This window comes from Pogona vitticeps, chromosome 14, assembly GCF_051106095.1.
Source record: "Pogona vitticeps strain Pit_001003342236 chromosome 14, PviZW2.1, whole genome shotgun sequence".
NCBI classification, from domain to species: Eukaryota; Metazoa; Chordata; class Lepidosauria; order Squamata; family Agamidae; genus Pogona; species Pogona vitticeps.
This window is the reverse complement of record NC_135796.1, coordinates 2,730,190-2,745,226: the sequence shown is the minus strand read 5'-3', so window position 1 is coordinate 2,745,226 and position 15,037 is coordinate 2,730,190. Positions and strand designations below refer to the sequence as shown.

Here is a 15,037-nt window from a genome sequence, read left to right as displayed (position 1 = left end):
TCTTTGCAAGTAGATGGCAATAGCCTCTTCACCCAATGCTCCTTTGCCAGTCCCCCAAACAAGTTCAGAACCGTGGAGAGCTCCTGTAAAGTGGGCGGATTCAGAGCAGCTTCGTGAAGGGAGCCATCAGTGGCTGCCACTGGTCTCCATTAGGCATGTGATTTTCAGAGCTCTTGGACTACAAACCCCATCATTGTCCATCCTCACAAACCTCTACCTGCAGACACCTACAGGTCTCTCACCTGGAGAAGAAGCCAAGTTTGGAAGACCTGGCTTCCTGTGCAGATCACCTTCAAATCCCAGATCCTTCTTTGTCTACAGTCTGAGCTGTAGCAATCCCAAAGGGCTGCTCGGAGGCACTGGACAGAACTGAAAAGGAGGCCCAGCTTAGGAACAAGAAAAGGACAAGACACACAGCAGAACCATAAATAAAGTTCCATCTTCGCAAGTAGATGGCAACAGCCTCTTCGCCCAATGCTCCTTTGCCAGTCCCCCAAACAAGTTCAGAACCTTGGAGAGCTCCTGTAAAGTGGGCAGATTCAGAGCAGCTTCGTAAAGGGAGCCATCAGTGGCTGCCACTGGTCTCCATTAGGCGTGTGATTTTCAGAGCTCTTGGACTACAAAGCCCATCATTGTCCATCCACACAAACCTCTACCTGCAGACACCTACAGGTCTCTTACCTGGACAAGAAGCCAAGTTTGGAAAACCTGGCTTCCTGTGCAGATCATCTTCAAATCCCAGATCCTGTCTTTATCTACAGGCTGAGCCGTAGCAATCCCAACGGGCTGATCGGAGGCACTGGACAGAACTGAAAAGGAGGCCCAGCTTAGGAACAAGAAAAGGACAACACACACAGCAGAACCATAAATAAAGTTCCATCTTCGCAAGTAGATGGCACCCACCTCTTCACCCAGTGCTCCTTTGCCAGTCTCGGCCTTCCCGGAAAAACGGGGTACCGCTCAACCCCCCTGGGCAGCCATTCTCTCTCAGGGGCCCCATGTTTCGCATCTGCCTCCCCTACTTTTCCAAATTTTTCTGCCCCCTGCCACCAGGCTACACTTGATCTCCCTCGACCACGATGTGATGTATAAAAAGAGAGGCGAGACGGACAACCACAGAAAGATCTCTATATTAAAAAGAGTCCGATATACATTATAATTATTGTACAAAATCATAGTGATTTGCATTCACCTTTCAAAGGGAGAAGAGGAAGCAGCCACACATGGGAAAGAGCAGGCACCGGGGGTGGGAATATGATCTTTTCATGGACTGTAACCCACCACCACTAAATGTCGAGAGGGTTGTGGAAGGCAACGGCTCCCAACGCTCACCCCCTCCTCAAAACACTTGACGTCAACTCTGATGCCATGAATTTTTGACTGACATATTTACACACCAAGTCTGTTCATGGGGATGAGCCTTGACTTGGTCTGCATGAATCTATGGGTTCTAGATGCGCCAAAGACTAAAGGGAAATGGACGGAATCCCCCTTTTTAGGTCTTCAGTCTTCTTTGCTTCATTTTACCAAACAGACCCTTCCATTGATTTTTCCCCAGAGATAGAACCACCCTTTGCCAGTTGTGGATGGGTGTGTGTGTGTGTGTCCATGTGCAAAGATTCCTTTCCCCTCCACACACAGTGAAAACACACACGTGTGTGTGTGAGGTGACAGGCAGATGATCCTCATCAGCCGGAAAACCAATTGCTCTAAATTTTTAAATAGGAAACAATCCCCCCTGCACAGCCTGTCCTAGAAAAGCTTGGTCCGTAGATGGAGGCACAGAGCTTTTCCCTTCAGGGGAAAAAAAGATAGGGAGACTCCCCCAGTGGCAGCTGCTAATGACTCCAGTTCCAGGGGTGCTGTGAATTCACATTTTGGTTTTTATCTGCCCATCACAAGAGCTTTCTAAGGTACAGATCCTGTCCCCCAAACAAGTTCAGCACCGTGGAGAGCTCCTGTAAAGGGAGCAGATTCACAGCACCTTCGAAAAGGGAGCCATCAGTGGCTGCCACTGGTCTCCATTAGGCGTGTGATTTTCAGAGCTCTTGGACTACAAATCCCATCATTGTCCATCCACACAAACCTCTACCTGCAGAAAACCTACAGGTGTCTCACCTGGAGAAGAAGCCAAGCTTGGAAGACCTGAGAGGCCCAGCGGAGGCCTTTCTCTGCCCTGGATTCCTGTGCAGAAAGAAAGCATCCAACGAGCTTCCCATCTGCACACGAAATGCGGGCAGCGCAAGGTCTGTGCAAGAGCTTTGAAGCCTTTCCGGCCAGGCACTTTCTCCAGGTGCAACACATTTAGATGTCTGTAGGTTTGGGTGTGTGTGGTGGAACGCCCAGACTGGGGAACTGTGGGATTTGTAGTCCAAATAATCTGCAAATGCCATGTCTAGTCTCCACCATGCCTCTGACTTGTCAAGTCCTCTCTCCTATTTGGTTCACAGCCGTTTCCCACAACTCTTGTGTTGGGACACCTTGGAGCCTGCAGGCCTCCTCAACGTGACCCGGGTGACCACCTGTAGAAAGAGCCACTCTTCCAGCTGGTGGCCCACTTGTCCCAAACTGGTAGCCCTCACAGTGGTCCTTCCTCCTCTCGGGTTTGGAAGTGAAGTTCTCACCTTTTCTTTCCCACGCCACCCACTGCTTCTTCATGCTGTGCCTCAGCTCGCCTCTCATTGCTCAGGATCCGGTTGGCATTGGCCTAACGGTCTGCCTCCCTGGCTGAGACTAATTGATGAGGCGCTGGGGTGGGTCTCGGTTATGTGCTTGGTGAGGCACCTGATTGCCCAGCTGAGACACCCCACGTCTCCTTGTCAACTAGCTGCAATTAGCCACGTCAAGTCATGCAAATCCTTTCAGGGATCCCAAGTAGGATTCTGGTCATGGACCAACAGCTTCCTCAAAAGATCAGCAAGCAACTCCTGTATGAATCACAGTCACCCTGAGTTCCTTCCTGGATTCTCTTCACTGCGAGAAGTAGAAAGAGGAAACGCTGGTCTTAGAGATACACCCTCTTCCTTTCTTGAACTCTCTTGGTCAGCCTACTGGTTCTCAAGGGATCCCCCTCACATTCCCTCCTCACTCTTTGAGGAGAGAGAGTCTGGGATCCTCAAACCAGGGTGGGTTTGAGGATGCTCTGGCAGCCATCACAGAGGCTGGAGAAAGAAGACAGGGCTACAATCTGTCTGGAAGCAGGGCAACCCACCGAGAGACAGAGAGGGTGTCTCAGAGCTGTCGGGTGACCGTGGACAGACACACAGACACGCACACATGCCATGCTCACAGAGTGTTGACAACAAACCTTGTTTAAACAAGGATGGGGTTTAAGACACATAAACAACAATGAGTTTTGGGTTTTTTTTGGGGGGGGGTTGCTTCCCATGGCTTGAATTTACTGGGTTATTGACAGAGGGAGGTGTGTCAGTCATTCATCATCGGGTTACACCTTCAGTCTTGTCTTCCATCCATTTACAAACATCAGAGACAAAGAAGAGGCTTCAAAATAAATAAACAAAAACTACATATTACTAACTAGTAAGCGAAAATAAAAAGAAACATGTTGTGCTTTTTAAACAAGCAAAGAAGAGGCAATATATTCAGTCTCTCTTACACACCTCTGTATGGGAATACAGAGGCCAAGAGCAGTTCATATTCATATACTCAGACTTAGTGGCATTTATCCTAGTCAAGACTACTCAGATCTTTTTTTTTCTTTAAAGCACCAGAGTGTGATTAAAAGAGAAGTCACCAGGTAGCTGATCTTCCCCTCCGACAGGGGGATCAAGGCACCAACTGCCTTCCATTCACCTTGCTGTCCAGATCTGGTAGGAAACCTCCAGTTCGTTGTGACTTCTTGCATGCAGTTCGGAGGAGGCAGATCTGAAACCAGTAATAACGAGCACGCTTGTTATTATTCACTCACAGATATGGCCAAAAATTGGCTCGGTTCAGTCTCACCAAGGGCTGTCAACAATCAAGCAAACAAAACATTGCCTCTCGAAGGCTTTAGGGAGGACCCTATCTCACAAACAGAACACCCACCCATAGGTTATCCACCCAGAGTAGCGCTTCGGTCTCACACCGGCACTCCAAACCTTTAATGGTTTTGTATTGATTGGGTTTTTGTTGCTTCAACCACTCCTGTGAAACGATCCTCGAAATCGTAATCTGTTAAGAGAGTTGGTAAGTCTGATCAAGGTCGAAGGCCCTCATCACGAAGCGATCAGGGTCAAGAGGTCCCAAGGGGAGAGGCAACGGTTTCAAAAACTTTTGAAGGTTATGGTCCAAATAGACCCATAGGCACCTTTTTTGAAAGGACGTTCCATGGACACACACTCCATGAGAATCGGCACACCAACACACACTGGCACGCAGCCGCTTTTCGCCAGCCACCTGACAATCCTGTGGCTTAAGAAAATCGGCCGGCAGTTTGTCTGTTGCAGTCTCTGCCCAGATCAAAGCTTGGAAGGGAGGTCCAGAGGTGGAGAAGAGAGTTCTAAATGGTTATGGCAAAGGTGGTCCTGTGGCTGTTCTCTCTTCCTGTCTGTTCAGCTATTTTACCTTAAGCAACAGGGAGGGCTCAAGTACTGGGAATCCAGATGACACCGGAGGGCGGGGGCGGTCTTCTCTGCTTCAGTCTTGTGTGTTCCCTCCCACTAAACCCCCTGATAACCGGGCGACTCTCGGATCTGCCTTTCGTTCCCAACCTAGCCACCCTGCCAGTCCTCTCCTTCCTCAGCCACCAGGGACCAGAAGTCCTTCTCCTTGGCAAGTCACATCTTGCATTGGCTGCTGGCGCAACAAAACAGGTGTCCAACCAGCTAACCTAAGGACAAACGGGGCATGGGGACTGAAATGAAAGGACCTGGATCTTTCTTTGGGTAAGGGGGGGAGTGCATGGTCGGCAGGAACAGGGAGTGTGGCCACCTTCTACCACTTGAGAAACTCCCGTACCCGGCTCCATAACTTGGTGATCCAGAGATTGACCCCCAGGTCCGTCAGGTACTGGATCTCAGGGGTCAGCATTTTGCGGCACAGCTTCCGGTGCTTCTTGTGAATCTTTTTCTTCAGGTTGTAGCCCAAGATGGACTTCTCGCCCAGCGGCTGCCAAGGTTGCATGGCAGACTCCTGGATGGCGTTGGCGTCCACGGGGCGGCCCCCGTCGATGCAGATGCTCCTCATCTTCTCATTCTCCTCGTGGAGCCTGGCCACGTCCTGGGCCATCCGCTCTCTCCCGTACATGTCCACTTTGCGCCAGAAGGTGGCATTGAAGTACCGGTAGAGTTTGGCATCTATGAGGTTCCAGGCGGTGGCTTTCTGGTAAAGCTCATCAGTCAGTTTGGAGATGGTGGAGTCTTTCCGGGCGTTGAGCTTGAAGTAGAGGATGTCTTCTAGCTCCCAACAAAGCAAGTCCTTCAGAAGCACCAAGGATTCATCAAAGTACTCCAACAGCATGACCAGATGGAAGCGGTCATCGATCTCACGGATATACTGGTCAACCAGCGGGCTGTCGGCGTTCATGTTATTGTCATAGCCCAGATCAAAGAAAAGGAGGTTCAGGAGGTAGTGAGCGTTGAATCCGCTGGGGTCGTAATAGTGCGAAGGGTCGTGCAGAAATTCAGCCAGCTTATCCTCGCCAGGCAACTTCCAGGTCAAGGGAATGGTGAGCCCAAAGTAGTGGAAAGAAGACTCAAAGAGGTAGGCAGGGTCCCTCAGCACAGTCACAAAGGTGGTGTCCGCTGGCAGAAGCCTGCGCACTTCCTCGTAATTAAAGCGCATGTGGTTGCAAATGACGTTGAAGCACATGCCCGGCTGGTAGTCCTGCACTTGGCTTCGCTCGAAGAAGGACGGATAGTAAAAATCGTTGCGTCCGTTGGGGAATGCGAACTTCAGGCGGTGCTTTTCCCCGAAGCGGAAAAGGATGTTGAGGATGGTGCTGCTTGCCGTCTTGTGAGTCTTCATGAACATAATGTCCAGCTTCGGGAGGCACTTCTGTCCAAGTGGATGATGACTCCCGTTTCCTGAAACCAGCAGCCGGGCCTGAGCGGGGTAAGAAGAGCAGGAATAGGGAATGGGAACGCTGGGGAAGAGAACGGTGAGGTTAGCAATCTTTCTTCAAATCCATAGAAAGACAATATTTAAAGCTAAAAACAGTGAGTATACTATAACTAAAAAGGATCAAAAAATAATCACAGTAAAAAAAGGTAAACAAAAGCAATGCCAGAAACAGATTCAAAGCAACGGGGCACAACAACTTAAAAAAAACATCTCAGACAGCCAATCACTCAGGGAAACTCTGCCTGAAGAAAAAAGTCTTTATCCACTTCTGGAAGGACAGCCAAGGGGGGGGGCATGCTGGCCTCCAGTGTCAGGGAGTTCCAGAGTCTCTGGGAGCAGCCATAGAGAAGGGCCTCTCCTGTGTCCCCATCTGACGCACCAGTGAAGGTGGAGGGACTGAGAGAAAGGCCCCTCCTGATGATCTTAATACTCAAGCAGGCTTGTCAAGGGAGATCCTTTCCTTGAGAGAGCTTGGATTCAAGCCATTTAGGGCTTTATAGGTTAGAACGAGAACTATGAAATGTGTCCAGAAACAGATCAGCAGTCAGTGGAGCTGGGGAGGTTTTGTGATCCCTGTGACCAGCCCCAGTCAGCAACCTGCTGCTGTATTTTGAACCTACTGACATTTCTGGATACATTTTAAAAAAAAAAAATTAAATTCCTTCCATACTTGTTTTGGCTACACACAGTTGGGCAAATATTCCAGATCTCCCCCTCGTTCTCCAGTCCTCCATCAGTTCTGCTGGAGGCAGGCCTTTGGTTTTTGGGGAGGGGAGAGAGTTTCAGCCTAGTATGAAGTTAACTCAGGGACCCCACATCTCCCGCGGAAATCCACCCAACCACCAAGGTCTGGAAATGGCACAAGAGCCGGCAACCGAAATGAGCCTGGTAGGAAAAGGCATACTTCATTTATCCTTCTCTGGCCCTGGTGTGAGGGGCTGAAACACCCCCCCCCTCCAACACAGTGGGTGTCCCAGGAAACCCACTGCGTCGCCCACAGTCCCGAGGCAGGGTGGTCCTCCGGCAGGCTGGGCTCACTCACTCGGTCATGCTGACTTGTAAGGGCGGCATGGCGTAGGAGTAGAGGAGAAGCATGAAGCTGGTCAGCAGAGTCCCCAGGACCAGCCCCTTACACATGGACCTCCAGTTCTTTCCTTTCTGGGGCATCGCCGTCACCTGGAAATGGAAGAGAAAAGGGGAGCATTCTTAAACAGGACAAATAAGGAGCCTAGGAAACGGTGTCGTACCTAACAGGAACCATGATCCACCTGCTCCGGATTCCCTGCACAGGAAAGCGAGCGGGGTCCTCTCCCAGCATCGCCTGGAGGTGATGCTGAGGATGGTCCTGGGTCTTTCTCTGGACAACAGCTTGTCTTCTAGGACAGGTCAAGAAGCTGGAGAGAAGGAGGGCAGGGTGAGGTTAACGGAGCTCGACAGAAAGCTGAAACAACTTAGAATGATCAGCATAACCCACGAAATCCTCATGGCCCCCGGAAGAGATGGCGGTGGGGGTGCAACAATGATATTGTGCTGCATGGCTGTGAGGTCACCACCGTTCGAGGTCACGTAGGACTTCAAGGCTGCTTCTAACGGGCTTTGGGGGGGGCCTTGAGGCAGCTAGAATCCGGAATAAAGGGAGCGTTCCCCTTTCCGTGATCTGCCGTACTGCACAGACGAGGGAACCGAGCAGGTGGGGACGTGGCTGCCGAAGCCTGCAAGCCAGAGTTTCTGGTGCAAGGAATGAGTGACTTCACGTTTTGTAGCTAAGCATAGGCAGCGGCACACGCACCCTTGGGGGCTGTGTCAGGATTCTTGAAGAGCAGCATTCTCCCCCATCACCTCCCTAGGTGCCCCAGAATCTTTTACACAGGCGTGCCCCATAGAAATTCCTCCTGCAGGATTCTTGGGTGTCATCCCTACCCTCCCTTCCCTATGGTCTTGCAGGAGGAGGGCAGCACATGGTCTTCACACACAGAGAGAGACACAGAAAGGCAGACACACACATCTTCCCCACCACCACATCCTCTGTCCCACTCCATCTGTGTAGCCACTTGCACCTTAGCAGTGAGCAAAGGAAAGAGATGAAAAAGCTATAGCACCTGCCCACGGTCTGCAGGCGTCCGCAGGAACCCGGCCTCGGAGTCTTCCCCGGGGAGCTTGGTGGCCGGACAGAACAGCCGCCTGCTCTGCTGCGATTTCACTTTTGGAGGCTGCCAGAGCGCTTGAGCGGATGCGAGCAACTGCATTGCAGCTGCGCTGTCCTCGGGGTCAAGCCAAGGAGACATGCTTCCCAAGGCTCTGCACGAACCCTGGGAGAGAAGCAGGACTGGAGTGGGGGTGGAGGTGGAGGTCACAGCAGGCAGGCAGGCAGGCAGGCAGGCGAAATGCTTGGGGAGGGGGGGGAGGCTGTAAAAACATGACTCCCTGGCTGGCCCAGTGGAGGCTCCTGTTCAGAGCCACCTGGGGTCCCCCAGGTGTTCTCGGACTACAGCTCCCAGCAGCCTTCCACATCAGCTCCGCTGGCCAGGATTTCTGGGAAGTGTGGTCCCAGAACACCTGGGATCCGAAGGCCGTTTTCAGGTAGGAATTAGTGAGTTGTTTGTTGTGGCATCCGTGGTTAATTCCGATACGGTCTGAGCCAGATCAGAAGACGAACTTTTGGCAAAAACTGCAGCTAGTTTGGGTTTTAATTTACAGACTGAACGAGAGGTGGCTCACGTATGGTTTTAGAAACCAAGTTGGAGACTTGTAGCGATTTTTACTACAGTCATGCCAACTATTTCTAATTTTTACTGACTCTGATAAAACCTCTACAGATGGAGGACTGATAGGTCAAGAGGGCTTCTCCTGGGACATCTAACCAGCTGTGTGGCGAGGGGGATTTTCCTCCCACAGTTGACATCGTTCTTGAACAAAGTCCATGGAGACCATCAAACTAAGAGAAAAAGTCAGAGCACCTATAAAGGGTTTGCTTATTTAGACAAAAACCTATGAAGAGGAAGAAAGAGGACAAGAAGGTAAGGAAGAAAATACAGTTTTAGAAGAGGTCGCCGTGTTGGTCTGTACAAGCACATCAGGCAAAATCCAAAGGGGGGGGGAACCCAAAATAAAACAAGATGAAAACAGGCGGCACCTTGAAGACTATTATATTTTACCATGAGCTTTCGTAGATCAAGTCTACTTCTTCAGACATACAGAATGAAAAGACATAAAGAGTGAAATGGAGAATGCACAAGTAAAACATTCAAAACGTTCACTGGCTTTCAGAATCTTGGGTGTGCAGTTACATCTCTCATGTAGTCATGAGCCTATGTTTGGGGTAAGTTCTACTGTATACGTTCCTACAGGAGACAGAAAATACATGAGGTTGGGGGGGGCTGATGGAGACAGACTGCAAATGTGCATTTGGGCAGCCGGGGTGTGTGCGTGTGCATGCCTAAAGCCATATAACTCAAGAACATTCTGTCCACTGCATAGTTCTGATGCAACACCTACACGTGTGAGCCACAGAGACTGCAAAGAAAAATGCCAGTGGAGGGAAGTATGTTCTCCAAGACAGCAGAGCCAGCCTGGCTGGCTAGGGGATTCTGGTGATTGTAGTCCAAAAATTAACATTTCTATTCTCTGGCTAAGAAGACAGGCTTGGACAGAGCACTTTAAGCAAGGAGCTTGTGGCTTATGCCATTAGGCAATAATACCACCCACTTGGCAGAGATCCTTCCCTTTGCAACCCTGGAATGCTCGAGACAGGATGATGGGCTTGAATGCAGGAGATCCAGTCCCTAGTCTAGCAATTAAAAGACCCATTCTTCAAACACATACCAGCTTGCTCCCCCCCCCCCGCCCCCAATGACATTTTAAAACATCCACATTATCCGGGGAAAAAATCTAAAGAAAACAATGCACTTTCTAAATGTGGCCCATTGAAAATAAAATTAAAAGGCAAATTTGCAACAGACAACATCCATTAGTGTCATACACCTGTGCAGCTCATGAACCAGATACGACCCTCTTGGTGGGGAACAGAGTTTTTCATTTGCTCTGTTGTCAAATTTTTCTCTCTCATTCTCAGTGGAACAAGAGAGAAAAGACCTCTTTGTTACTTATTTCACCTTGTCCGGCTGGAATAGGATCTCGCAAGACAAACCAAGGCAAACGCACCCACCGGCAGAGTCTTCCAAGCAAGACAGAAAAGGTCAGATCATGTATTTCTAGAATGTCTGTGGAAAAATACCAAGCCATGCGCACACCTAAGATGCTGGCAAATCCATAAAGCTCTCTGCTCCGCAACACAAAAGAGCAAAGGGAGCAGATTTCAGGAGCTAATTCTGGGTCCGTTTTAAGGGTGCAAACCACAAAAATACTCAGCAGCACCCTAAAAGTGGGCGGAAATTTTTAAGGGCATTGGCTGCATTCTGTGGACCAGAGATCCCCTCATCAGTCGGTACTACCGGTCGCCACAATGCAGTTCCAAACTCCACTTCTGAATGGCCATTTACCGTATTTTTTCCATGTGAAAGACTATACTTTTGTCTAAAATCTTTAGACTAAAAATTGAGGGTCATCTTATACACGGAAGTAAGCTAAGGAGAGAACAAAACCAAGTAGAGGGGAAAGCAGGGATCAAAGCGATCCTGCAGCGCTTTGATCCCTTTCCCCCCCACACTTGCTAAGCCCCACTTAAGATTTCTTAATTTTGTACAGTATTAGAAAAGTGGTGGCGTCTTATACATGGGGGCGTCTTAGACATGGAAAATACGGTATTTTTCAGGGCAGAGCTATCAGATTTCATTTCCACTGAGAGCGAAGGGAATTGATGCTATTTTGTTAACACTTCACTTATTCACAAACTCACTGGGGAGCCCTTGGAGTCTGGGCAAACAGGCTCCCTTTCCACAGCAGCTGCTTGAGAAATTATCTTGGGATAAGAATAGAGAGGCTAATAGGAATTCCCATTCATCTTCAGTTTTGCTAGACATCTTGGTGGCCTTTTTATTCCAAGTTTTGCCCAAACATGCCTTAATGTCTCTGCTCCTGTTTCTTGAACCCTCGGTTGTCACTGCAGGACCTGTTTTATGTCTATAATTCCTTTGCTGCTCTTCTTTAGTTGCTCGTTTCATTGGGATGCATGCCGGGAACAGCTTATTCGGAGACAGAAAAGCATTCAAAACACAAATTGTCTGAATTTTTCTATAGTACACAGAATGCACAGATGCCGGTGTGTGTGTGTAGAGTTTTTCCACTGACGGTCTGGGAAAGGTGGACCCACGATGTGGGCCGAGCACGTAATACAGCTGAGGTTCTCATCTCGATGAATAATGCATGCACATTGTAAATTGATCCTAACTCGGTAACAAGACTCCTTTATCCTTCTTGTCATTGAGCATGGCAGGCTAATGTCTCACGTTGACCTTTCCCGGAGGGGAGCTGGCCCACCAAAAGAGCCAGCAACCCAAAGATGGGTTGGAGGTAAGGGAGGTATCCAGTGTGAGACACGCCTGGCGGAAGGGCGACCATGTGAGGTTCTGAGGCACCTCTTGCTCTAGATGGTCTTCTCTTGTCCTAAGCTTGGCATCCATCTTATCCTACCGGAAAGGAAGTAAAATCTTAGCCTTCAAGCTCTGTCCATCCTGAGGGTAAGCGCTGAAGCCGCTGGTCTTCTCCTCGTATAAAGCAGACTTTGCCCAGGCAACCGCAGCAAGCCAACTTCCTTATTGCTCCGTGTGTGCCTCAACGAAAGGGGTGAGGTTCGCAGTAACTCTGAATCCCAAGGCTTAAGGCAGAAATGGTCGCTTTCGGTTTACTCGGAGGCAACAACGCCAGCCACCCACAGCAAGCTTGGCTCTGACATATTCCCCCCGCCCATAAAAAACCCCAGTGGTATACAAAATAGTCCCAAAGTGAAAGCAAACAAGAGGAAGAGCGAAGGCGAGATGGACAGACTCCCTAAAGCGGTCATTGCCCCACCTGGGATCCCCAGAAGTTCTTAGACTGAAACTCCCAGGTGCCTTCACCACGAGCTATGCTGGCTGGAGATTTTGGGAGTTGTAGTCCATGAATGTCTGGGGACCCAAGGTTGGCAGCCACTGCCCTAAAAAGAAGCCACAGGCTTCAGTTTATAAGTGCTGAACGGAGGAGATGAGGAGAGGACATGTTCGAAAGTGCTCGTTCATAGGGTCGGCATACGTCGGAAGTGACTCAACACCCCTAACAAGGCTAATTAAAAAACGCCTTAATAAACCGTACAGATGTCCTCCATAAATGTATTCAAGCAGAATGTACGAATAATGAAAACACCACCCCACCCGAGAGAGGTGACCCCCTTAAGGATGCTGGGACGCTGTCCAGGGCAGGAGGAATGCCACCTCCGAGCCTCACCGGGCTCCCTACCCTGAATAGGTATGGGACTTAACTCCTCTTTCTTCACCCATTGTGAGTCCCAGGCAACTGTTGGAGGGCTCTCGACAAACCCACCACCTCGCCAGCGTCCAGCGAGAAGGAGGAACGGGCCCAAGTCTCATTGACAGAGCTATATATCCATGCCCTCTAAATGACCCCTCCCCTCTGCCTGTTCCACGTGGATGCTATGGGACTAAACTCCCCAGTACCTTCAAATCTCCCGGCGACCCCCGGCACTCAGATGGGGTAGCCGTAACGGCGACCGGATGCCAGATTCCCACCCAGAGCCTTGTCCTGCTCACTTAAGAGCCACCGCAGGTCACGGAACCCGGCGTTCGAGAAGAGCTCCCGCTTCCCATCTTGGGAGGGATGCCCATGTTCCCGATGTGGCCTGGTGGAGATGTGACGAAACGGGACGGGCGAGGCCTCGGACCTTGCTGGGTCCCTCTCTCCAGCAGCCTCTGGATCTGGAACCACTTGGTCCGTAGCTTCCGCTGACGGCTCTCGGACAAGCTGTAAATGGCAGGGCACCTCGTAGGCCCCGGGCTCTGCAGGCCATAAGCAGGAATCTGAAAGACCAGAGCGGTCACCTCCTCACAGGTAGGGTTCGCTGGCAGAAACCGACCCAGGGAAGGGAAGCAAGGTGTATGAGGTGTGAAAGCATCACCTTGTTCTGCTCAGAAGACCCTAACCCTCACTCTTCACTTGAATTAGACACTTGCCACTCCCAAACCCAGAGTTTCAGGCCCAGACCGACATTCTTGGCCCAACCGTGCGTGGTTTCTCTTCCCATTCGCTGAGCCTGTCCTCCTTGTTGACTTTAGGTTCAGAGCGTAGGTTAATCATTAATAGGCTCCCGCTAGTAAAACAGATATCGGCTTCACCTGCAGCACCTCGGCTTCGGAGGAATCCCTGGATTTCCATTTGCACAGAGATCTATTACTTTCTAATACACAGAGAAGAGACCCTTCTCTCCTGGGGTTACGGTCTGCTTTCACCGACCGCAGATCCCCAGAGGAGAAAGAGAGAAAACTCACCAGAGAACACGGCTCGGATCCCTTACACGCCTATAAACACCACATACGCCATGTCAGCTACATTCCCAATCTCCGAAACAGCCCTTATTTTACAGAAGCATCTCCTGGAAAGAGCCGAAGACTCAAGCTGCCTTCTAGTGCTGCAGAGTTTTACACCTACAGCATTTCTCAGAGCAAATAGCAAGTTCCGCAACATGCATTTGCATGTTAATCCTCCAAAGTAGGCTGGTTTGCATGAAGGCCATGGGCAGACTTTCCGACCGAGTGAGGTCTTGAACCTGTTTCTCCTGTCTAAACGCCAGCTGGGTCCCTCTCGTCCCAAATCCTGCCAGGATTCCTGGAGGGCTCTCTCCCTGGCGTTCCTTTAAGTTTTCTTTTTCAATGGAGGGCAGCCCAGTCCTGCAAGTTTAATGCATGGGAGATGACTCCTGATCCATGAAAACAAAGAAAGGGATCATCACACAGAGACACACACAGGGCGCAGGTCTGACCCAGGATTCACTACCCTTACCAACTCCCAACCTCAAATATTACAATTATTGTGAACGGACAGCCACCCCCAACAAGCCAGCCCCTTCTTGCCCACCAGCTACTCATAATCCCAGGACGACTGTCCAATGCCCACAGTCCATCTCACTTCCTGCATTCCACCGATGCCACCCTTCTCCCTTCTCTCATACAGTCAGATATGCAGCCATAAAGAGCCGGGCTTTGTACATCACCTTTTCTTAGGATCACAGGTCTTCCCAGGACCCTTTTCCGGCACCGTCCCGAGGCGAATTTGATGGGAAATCCTGGGGATGCTCTTCTGGCATGGGACCGCTCGTTCTCCAGCAGGTTCACTGCATTTGCCCCTTCTCTCCCTCTGGGGGGGGGGGAAGCTCTCGTGAGACCCTCCCACTCTCTCCCACCAGGACAATGTGCAGAGAGCCGGAGCGCCGGGCTCCGGCCGCCCAGGGCTGACACTCTGACTTTGTTTCTCCTCCCACTTTACGCAACACAGAGAATTCATTCACAAGGCTCCTAAACGCCAGCTCCGAGAGAACAACGCCAGCGTTTGTCTCCAGGAACCCTGGCCTCAACAAAGTCATTGTCTCCAGCATAATGGATTTTCCTTTCCCTCTTTCTCCTGCTAAGAGCAGCAAAATCCAGCAGGTCCTCATCCCAGCCTAACACGGGAGGAAAAAGGAGGAGAAAGAACAACAGCCCGGGCTAGGCACTGGAGCAGGGCAAACATTCGCGTGTCTTTACTATTAAAAGAATTTATAAATCAGTTTCCCACCCACCACCCACCCCAAGGAGGCCTCTTTCTCTGTCTGCCCCTCACCCAGAGGCGAGGGGGACCAAAATGTGACAGCTCCTTTGCTTTCTAGACCAGCTGAATTTTCAGGAGACATCTCCAAGCTGGGCCGGCGGAGCTTTCCGCAGAAGAAGCTTTCACAAACAGAAAGCACAGAGCTTATTCCAATGCAACTGTTACATAACAGCACTGATGTTACCTGTCTGTCATGGGTTTGGAGGGAAAGTTCCATCCTATG

At 50.4% G+C, this 15,037-nt stretch overlaps 1 protein-coding gene across 2 annotated transcripts; it reads right to left on the bottom strand.

Moving 5' to 3' along the window:
• Positions 1-1,114: 1,114 nt before the first annotated feature.
• GAL3ST1 (galactose-3-O-sulfotransferase 1) lies at positions 1,115-14,650 on the bottom strand. 2 transcript variants are annotated; one of them, XM_020800775.3, is made up of 3 exons: positions 14,222-14,650; positions 7,106-7,239; positions 1,115-6,085 (listed from the first exon to the last, which is right to left on the bottom strand). In XM_020800775.3, the coding sequence occupies exons 2-3, from the start codon at positions 7,228-7,230 to the stop codon at positions 4,936-4,938; spliced, it is 1,275 nt and encodes a 424-aa protein (XP_020656434.3). In that variant the 5' UTR covers positions 7,231-7,239; positions 14,222-14,650; the 3' UTR covers positions 1,115-4,935. The 2 variants fall into 2 exon arrangements, with proteins under 2 accessions (XP_020656434.3, XP_020656432.3); XM_020800773.3 differs by lacking the exon at positions 14,222-14,650 and adding an exon at positions 8,163-14,215.
• Positions 14,651-15,037: the final 387 nt, after the last annotated feature.